This window comes from Glycine soja, chromosome 19 (assembly GCF_004193775.1).
Source record: "Glycine soja cultivar W05 chromosome 19, ASM419377v2, whole genome shotgun sequence".
Taxonomy (NCBI): Eukaryota; Viridiplantae; Streptophyta; class Magnoliopsida; order Fabales; family Fabaceae; genus Glycine; species Glycine soja.
This window is the reverse complement of record NC_041020.1, coordinates 24105913-24115169: the sequence shown is the minus strand read 5'-3', so window position 1 is coordinate 24115169 and position 9257 is coordinate 24105913. Positions and strand designations below refer to the sequence as shown.

General features: G+C 41.4%; 1 protein-coding gene across 1 annotated transcript; it reads left to right on the top strand.

Moving 5' to 3' along the window:
- Positions 1-604: 604 nt before the first annotated feature.
- On the top strand, positions 605-1201 carry LOC114398656. The gene has a single exon (XM_028360831.1). It carries the CDS (start codon positions 605-607, stop codon positions 1199-1201), a length of 597 nt encoding a protein of 198 aa, XP_028216632.1.
- Positions 1202-9257: the final 8056 nt, after the last annotated feature.

Below are 9257 nucleotides of genomic sequence, written 5' to 3'. Positions count from 1 at the left end.
CTAGTCTCTATGATCGCACAATGAAGCTAGAAGAGACTTTAGCTATGTTTATAAAGGTTTCTATGTCCAATCAGAAGAGCACAGAGTCCACCATAAAGAATCTTGAGGTCCAAGTGGGATAGCTTGCAAAGCAATTGGCGGATAGATCATCAAGCAGTTTTACAACTAATACAGAGAAAATCCCAAGGAGGAATGTAAAGCTGTGATGACCAGAAGTAGAATGGAAATCCAAGGAGATGATAGTGAAGCTGGAAAAAAGATGGAGGAACATAAACAACAGCTGGCACCTAAGCCAACACTTGAACGTGTTTTTGATTTTGTAGAACTTGAAGAGATTAATGAGGAGATTGAAGATGATAAGGAAGAAGAGACACCAATAAAAGAGAAAGAAAAAGAAAGAGTAAAAGAAGAAGAAAAAGAAAAAGAAAAAAAGTTGAAAAATGAAAAACAAAAAGAGAAAGTTGTTGATGATGAGATAAGGAAATGAAAGAGTGAGGCAAACACTGACCAGAAGAAGGATACTACTCCAAATGCAGGCAAGGAAGTACCTTATCCTTTGGTACCTTCCCGAAAAGAGAAAGAAAGACATTTGGCCCGAAAAGATATGCTGACAAAGAAGAACCGGTACATCTACAGTGACAGAATTATGGTGGAAGGCAATTGTAGTGCTGTGATTCAATGCATTCTTCCACCTAAGCACAAAGATCCTAAATTTGTCACGATATCGTGTTCCATTGGTGAGGTTGCTATAGGAAAAGCTTTCATAGACTTGGGAGCTAGTATCAACTTAATGCCTCTCTCTATGTGCTGGCGACTTGGAGAGATAGAGATAATACCTTCACGCATGACCCTCCAGTTAGTTGATCGCTCCATCGCAAGACCATATGGAGTGATTGAAGATGCTTTGGTGAAGGTGAAACACCTTATATTCCCAGCTGATTTCGTTGTGATAGACATAGAAGAGGATGCTGATATTCCTCTCATTCTTGGTCACCCATTCATGTCTACTGCAAGCTGTGTAGTAGATATGGGAAAGAAGATGTTGCAAATGGGCATAGCAGATCCGAAAATCAGCTTTGATCTATTTCATGAAGATAAAAAACCACCTGACCGAAATGTCTGTTTTAAAGTTCATGTGATGGAGGAAAGAAGACCTGAGAATAAGGTCCTTGTAGTGGGAACATTATTGGATCCTGGATAACAGGATGATGCGTCAAGCTAATGACGTTAAAGAAGTGCTTACTGGGAGGCAACCCAGCTTTTCTTTCCCTTCTCTATCTTCATTTTTAATTCTTGCATGTAGTTAGGACATCTTGCTTGTGATTGTGATTAACTTCAGCTTGTTTAGTAATGAACAAAAAGGAATGTTAAAATTATGTGTGAAGAGATAAGCAGAAAATGACTTAGAAAATTTTTAGATTGCTTATCTGCTAAGCGCAAACCTTGCGCTAAGCGCCATATCTTCACGCGCTAAGCCGAGCTTGCTCACGCTAAGCGCAAAAACCCCTGATTGAATTGCTAATTGGTTCAGCTAAGCGCACATCGTTGCGCTAAGCCCAACATCTGCACTGTAAGTTGCACCTTAAGCAGTGGACTTAGCATGGATGGTTCGCTAGGCACTACTTCCTTTCTGTGAAAATTTATTATAGCTGCGCTAAGCGCGCCATCCTACGCTAAGCCCTCGATTCATTCTGTAAGTTGAGCTTTCAAGCTAGGCTTAGCGGGAAAGGATGCGCTAAGCGCCAACATCATTATGTTTTGAAGACATTGGAAATGCACTTAGCGCAGATAATGGCACTAAGCCTGAATCACTCACTGTAAGTTGAAGCATGATGTACGCTAAGCCTCGTATCTCTGGCTAAGCACATGTTGCAGAAAGATTTTTGGTGTTGCAGAAAGCGCTAAGCTAAGCGCCGCTGCTGCACTAAGCCCCAAATGCTTACTGGAAGTTACAACTTCAAGTTGGGCTTAGCGCGAGGCTAGGCTAAGCGCTAGTGTTTTAAACTCAAATGTCACATTGGCACGCTAAGCGCAGCTTCGCGCTGAGCGCGCCATACAAATTTCAGTTTTTAAAAAGTAGAGGCAGAGGCACTTGGGTTGCTACCTTGGCACCTAAACCTCTGAACTCTCACATCCTTGAGCATTCTTTGTTTCTGTTGTGTGCTTATCTGCCCCTCTACATCTTTTGCTTCTTCACACTCTGCATTACATAATCCAAGTAAGTCTCTTGATTGCATTTTTGCTTTGTATTTCATTCATCACACCTTAGGATAGAGGATTTATGTTTTCTTAGTTAGCATTGCTATTAGGTTAGTTTACTTAGTTTTAGGGTTAGGTATTTTAGGACTTTAGGTAGTTTAGAAGCCCATTAGGGGCAATGTGGTTAAAAATGGGTGAAAACCCCTGTATATCTTTCTGGGATACGTGATAAACGCGCTAAGCGCGCCTGCTGCGCTTAGCCTGTTCATTGCAACTGTTAAAATTTTTAGGATTTCTGATGATCACGCTAAGCGGACCATGTTGCGCTAAGCGCGTTCATCTTGGCTGTTGAACCAAAACGATGCAGATGCTAAGCGCGTCTATGTGCTAAGCATCAATGGTATATTGAGATACCCAGTGTAGTTCAGGCGCAAAGCCCAGCTTGCTGCACTAAGCGCCACTTAGGTTCTGTTTCTTACCCTTTGTAATAAGGCTAAGTGAGCCTGTGCGCTAAGCCTCAGTGTCTTTCTATTGAGGCTGAGCTAAGTGCCAGCATGTGGTGCTAAGCCTTAGTCCTCTACTATTTCTAAAATTGTAGACTTAGGTTAAGCGTGCCTGTGCGCTAAGCCTATTCTGCAGAAAAAAAAATGTTTTCTATGTCTTCGAGCTAAGCGCCAGCTTGCTGCGCTTAGCGCTTGTGTTAATTTCATAAGGCGCGCTAAGCGTAAGCATGCTGCGCTAAGCGCCTAGCTCTATTTTCAATTTAATTTTTTTGTTTTCTTGAGAATAAACCTGTGCTAATCTTGTGTGTTTTGTCTTATATTTTACAGATGGCATCTCAGAAAAGAAAATCCATTACTTCTTCATCTTCTTAGATCTGATAGGACAGATACAAATTTTCTTCCCTGAAGCATGGGATCGCTACACCAACAACATCTTTGGCAAAAAGATCATTCCTGAAAGAAATATGCAGTTGTCGTTTAATGACTTTGAGGAATTTCAAGGGGAGGTAAACAAGAGGAATTGGCATAAGAAAATCACTACTTTAGAAGAGGGAAGCATAGATGTGGCACTTGTAAGGGAGTTCTATGCAAATGTTTATGATCCTAAAGACAAGTCACCAAAGCATGTCAAGGTTAGAGGGCAATGGATTCCATTTGACTCAGCTGCCCTCAATTCTTTTTTAGAAACACCAATGGTTATAGAGGAAGGAGAAAGTCTTCTGGCATATGCAAGATTTGTGTTGCTAAGGCCAAACCAGCAAGAGTTAGCAGCTTGCTTGTGTATCCCAGGCAAGGGGCAAGAGATCTGAGGCCTCTTCCACAGCACCATCAGAGACAGGAGGTCCTTCTTCTTCTACACTTCCTCCTTCTTCCTCCACAGAGATCCCAGTGATTCCTCCAGCACCTTCACAGATTCCACTACCAGCTCCTCTCTCTATAGGTCCAGTAGATTTTATTTTCACTCCTCAGATGATTCACTCCATGCTCTAGAGCATCCATAGAGAGGGCAGTCCATCATCATGCAGAGCCTTCAAGACTTGGGCTTGCCCTCCATTATGAGCATGGAGGAGTTTGACGCACAGGTGGCCTGGCCAGGAGACCAGCCTTCTTTCTTTGGAGGGGGTGGGGCCTCCACATCCCAGGAGCCTATGATTGAGGAGCCACCAGCACCAGCACCATCACTAGCAGCAACAGAGGAGGAGACCACTCCAGCTCAGACCCCACAGCCATCTCCACCATTTGCACCTGCTCCCGAGGAGACTCAGCCATCAGCACTGGATATTAATGAAGGCCAGCCACAGGAGGAGCAGGATGTTTAAATTTTTTGCATTATGAACACTTTAGTTTAATTTCAGTTATTTTATGATTTATGTCAATTAAATTTCAGCTTTTATGTTTTAGTTCTTTAAATTTTAGCATTTAAATCTCAGCAGCATAGTTGTTTGTTTGCTTGTACAAAAAGCTTGATTGAACAGTGAATTGATTGAACATTATATGCAGTGGCTTGTTTGTTATGGAATGAGTGTTTGAAAATTATTTGATTGAGCAAATGTATGAATTGAATGGATTGGGATGATTGGATGATTGTTTTGATCAAATTTGCCGTCACTAGAAGAGAATGAGCATATGATTGGAATTTTGTCTGAAAATGTTAGTTGGTTGCCAGATTGATTGTGAAGGAATGCATTAACCATATCCCGGTGAGAGTGTGATCTTTAAATTTTTTAGAGAAACGACTATCATTTAGTGCTGATTTTTGCGTGAATCTCTGAAGTATGGCTTGGATGCATGAACTTGAGGATGATGAAGGTTGTCATACCCTAATTTTGTTCGGGGATCATCTGTTTGTTGGGGTGCGACCCTTGCTTGACCACTTCGAGGTACTTGACACCCATCGTTAGGCGATCCGTGAAGTTCCGCGGCATGTCGGGAGTTGAAAGGACGTGTTAAGGTGCAATCCGTAAAGTTCTGTAACATTCCGGAAGCCAAAGAAGGGGTGATTGCGTAATCCGTAAGGTTTCGTGACATAACGGAAAGAAAACAAGTATCATTACGTAATTCGTATAGTTCTGTAACGTTACGGAAAAAGAATCAGCAATAAAGGGCAGGTGGTGTATTTAGTAAACAGGGGGTACAAATAGCAATCAAGCCCACTTGGGCCTTCCAGGGTCTTCCAACAGAAGGCGGTGCCTTCTGGTGGAAGCAACCCAGCTCGCCCAGGCGAGCTGGGCGGCAACCACCACCCTATTTTCCCCTATAAATAGGGGGAGGAGGGCAGAACAAAAAGGTTCAACCCTCCTCGTATCTGAGAATCACTTAAAATTAGTGAGAAAAATTGTTTTCGTGAAGAAAGTCCAAGCCAAGGCGCTTCCGTAACGCTTCCGAGACATTTCCGTGGGCGATTTCGCGAAGGTTTTCCATCGTTCTTCATCGTTCTTCGTTCGTTCTTCGGTCTTCAACCGGTAAGTTCTCGAAATCAAACTTTTCAATTCATTCTATCGTTCTTCATCGTTCTTCGTTCGTTCTTCGATCCGTGAAGTTCCCCATTTGTTTCGCATGCTTTTATTTTTATTTCAACACATAGCTTTGTTACCTCTTTCAAAAAAACAAGAGATCATTAATGGTCCAATGCCTTAATGTTTTCTCTCCTTTCAAAAGAACCGAAAGATTATTTAATGGTTCAACGCCATAAATGACCTTTCATTCAATCAAAATATATCTTGCAAAAAAGGATAAAAATAATTTAACCAACTTTTAGTTCTCAAAGAACTACGTAGGTCTGATTTCCTTACCACAATTGAGGAATATGTAGGAGGGAGGGAAACACCCCTTGTCGACCACAAAAAGATAAAAAAAAATATATAAAAGGGATAGAAAAGACATAAAAAGCGTAAAAAAGGGAAGATACCACAAATTGAAGTTATATTCGCACATTTAATTAAAGGCTGTCGTCCCTTGTGACGGACGCGTGGGGTGCTAATACCTTCCCCGTGCGTAAATACAACTCCAGAACCTTTCACTTAAAGTTTGTAGACCATGCCTTTTTCGGTTTTTCTGAAGTTTTCCTCGAATAAACGTTGGTGGCGACTCCGCGCGTTTTTCTTCCTTGGAAGATGCACCCGTGAGTCTCGCATCGCCCTCCCGCCGAAGGGTAGGTTGCGACAGTTGGTGACTCCACTGGGGACTATTTTTAGAGAGTTAGGCCTTCTAATCTTGTGCAATACTATGACTTCCCTTTTGTTCTTTTTCTTTGTCTTTTTTTTCTTATGTTGTTGTGCATATAAACTCTTTTGATGCTTTTAGTGTGTTTTAAAATGTATGCATGAGGCAAATATTTATTCATTTGATGCACACAAACACCAACACTATTTGCACACACGGTGAGTTGAAAAAAGGGCCCTATACCCGGGTTCGTGGGAACATAAGGAGTGGAGGTGAATCTGTGATCATGCTAGGTCTCTGACTTGCTTGATTATAGTGAACCCTCATCTAGAGTTTTTCTCTTTGATAACATATTGGTGCTAGTAGTCCCTACTACTGCAATATGTTCATCGAAGGGGATGATACCTCTAGAGACCATCAATAGAGATATGACCACCTTGAGAATTATCACTAAAAGCCCTTTTAGCTCCCTCCCATGTAGGTCCCTAAAATAGGGGCACGAAGCAAACACACTGCGTGCCATTTTCCACACTGCCGTGCATGTAGTCAAATGTCGTGTACCCCTTTAATTATATTTGTTTATGGATAGTGTCGTACTATGTACATTCCCATGTTGTGCCTTATCATGCACGGGTTTTGTCTTGATCCCCTTTCTTTGGCAAACCAACGGAAGGTCCGTGTCACCTTCTTAAACACATATGTCGGGCACCGTGCTACCCCAAGACGTTATGTCTAAGAAGGAGACAATTTCCCGGGATTCCGTATTCATTAATTGCATCTGTGTCATATGCATTTCTTCATACATTCATCCATTCCACCCATGATAGATGTCGGAGTTTTGATTCGCATTGGGTTTTTGTTTCACTTTAGTAAAACATGGTGTCATACCCTAATTTCGTTTGGGGACCATCCGTTGTTGGGATGCGACCCTCGTTTGACCACTTCGAGGTATTTGGCACCCATCGTTAGGCAATTTGTGAAGTTCCGAGACATACCGAAGGCCAAAAGAAAGGCGTTGTAGCACAATCCGTGAAGTGTCGTGACATGCCGGAAATTAAAAGGAAGTGTTAGTGCGCAATCCATAAAGTTCCGTAACGTTCCGGAAGGCAAAAAAGGGATGATTACGTAATCTGTAAGGTTCCGCAACATTACGGAAAGAAAACAAGTATCGTTACGAAATTCGTAAGTTTCCGTAACTTTATGGAAAAAGAATCACCAAAAAAAGGCAGGGGGTGTATTTAGTAAAAATGGGGGTTCAAATAGCAACCAGGCCCACTTGGGCCTTCCTGGATGTTCCTCCATAAGGCGGTTGCTTCTAGAGGAAGCAACCTAGCTCGCCTGGGCAAGCTGGGTGGCAAGCTCCTCCCCTATTTTCCTATAAATAGGGGGAGGAGTGAAGGAGAAAAATGTTCAGCCCTTCTGGTACTTCGTAATCAGTTAAAATTAGTGAAAAAAATTGTTTCCGTGAAGAAAATCCAAGCCGAGGCGCTTCCGTAACATTTCCGTAACGTTTCCATGGGTGATTTCGCAAAGATTTTCAATCGTTCTTCGACGTTCTTCGTTCGTTCTTCAGTCTTCAACCGGTAAGTTCCCGAAATCAAACTTTTCAATTCATTCTATGTACCCTTAGTGGTCCTAATTTGTTTTCACGTGCTTTTATTTTTATTTCATTTACTATTCGTACCCCTTTTTGACGTGCTTTAGTCATTTACTTAAGTCATTTTCTCGCCTAAGAAAAAATAAAATAAATTTCCACCGATCATTTGAATTGTAATATCTGTTAATTTCTGTTAAAATGAAATCCGACCGTTCGGTCATGCCGTAACCACGTTGGAAACCAAAAAGAGGTAAAATAATAATATAATAATCAAAAAATATCTTTTAGTAAAATAAAACAAAAAATCAATCGGACGTTTCTCTTTGGGATTTTTCTTTCTTAATTGAATTGACTAATAACCAAAGTGAAACTAAGGCTAAAATCAATTCATAAACCAAACTTTTGTCATCGCCTAAAATAGCCATTTTCAAAGGTCCAACGCCTTGAAATGGTCTTTTCCGCTTTTATTGGTTAAGTGTAGATTTCTCAAAAGCCTAAAATCAATATGTAACTTTGTTATCTCTTTCAAAAATAAAGAAATCATTAATGGTCCAATGCCTTAATGTTTTCTCACTTTTCAAAAGAATCGAAAGATTGTCTAATGGTCCAACGCTTTAAATGACCTTTCATTCAATAAAAACATATCTTGCAAAAAAGGATAAAAAATAACTTAACCAAAACGCTTTGTTCACAAAAGAACTACGTAGGTCTGATTTTCTCATCACAATTGAGGAATACGTAGAAGCAAAGGGAAACGCCCTTGTCGACCACAAAAAGATAAAAATATAAAAAGGCATAAAAAATACATAAGAACGTAAAAAGGGAAGATAACATAAATTGTAGTCATATTTGCACATTTGATTAAAGGTTGCCGTCCCTTGTGACGGACGCGTGTGGTGCTAATACCTTCCTCGTGCGTAAATACAACTCCAGAACCTTTCACTTAAAGTTTGTAGACCACGCCTTTTTCCGGTTTTTTCGAAGTTTTCCTCGAATAAACGTTGGTGGCGACTCCGCGCGTTTTTCTTCCTTGGAAGATGCACCCGTGAGTCTCGCGTCGCCCTCCCGCCGAAGGGTAGGTTGCGATAGTTGGCGACTCCACTGGGGACTATTTTTTGAGAGTTAGGCCATTTAATCTTGTGCAATGTTTTATCATGACATCCTCCTTTGTTGTGATCATGCTAGGTCTCCGACTTGCTTGATTACAGTGAACCCTCATCTAGAGTTTTTCTCTTTGATAACATATTGGTGCTAGTAGTCCCTACTGCTGCAATATGTTCTTCGAAGGGGATGATACCTCTAGAGACCATCAAGAGAGATATGACCACCTTGGGAATTATCACTAAAAGCCTAGTTAGCTCCCTCCCATATAGGTCCCTTGAATAGGGGCACGAAGCGGGAACGCTGCGTGCCATTTTTCACACTGCCATGCATAAGTGTCATGTACCCTTTCGCTTATATTTTCATACTGTACATTCCCGTGTTGCGCCTTTTGCATATGCATCACGCACGGATTCTGTTCCCTCTCTTTGGCAAACCAACGGAGGGTCCGTGCCACCTTCTTAAATACATACGTCGGGCATTTTGCTACCCCAAGACGTTGTATCCAAGAAGGAGACAATTTCCCGGGCTCCCATATTCATAAATTGCATCTGTGCCATATGCATTTCTTTATGCATTCATCCATTCCACCCATGATAGATGTCGGGGTTTTGATTCGCACCGATTTTTGTTCGCTTTAGTAAAACATGAGATCATGTCAACTGCCTTCACTTAAAAAGAGGTTCTATCAAGTC

Excerpts from the sequence above, each read along its gene's own strand:
- LOC114398656 (XM_028360831.1), top strand. The coding sequence starts at position 605 with ATGCTGACAAAGAAGAACCGGTACATCTACAGTGACAGAATTATGGTG.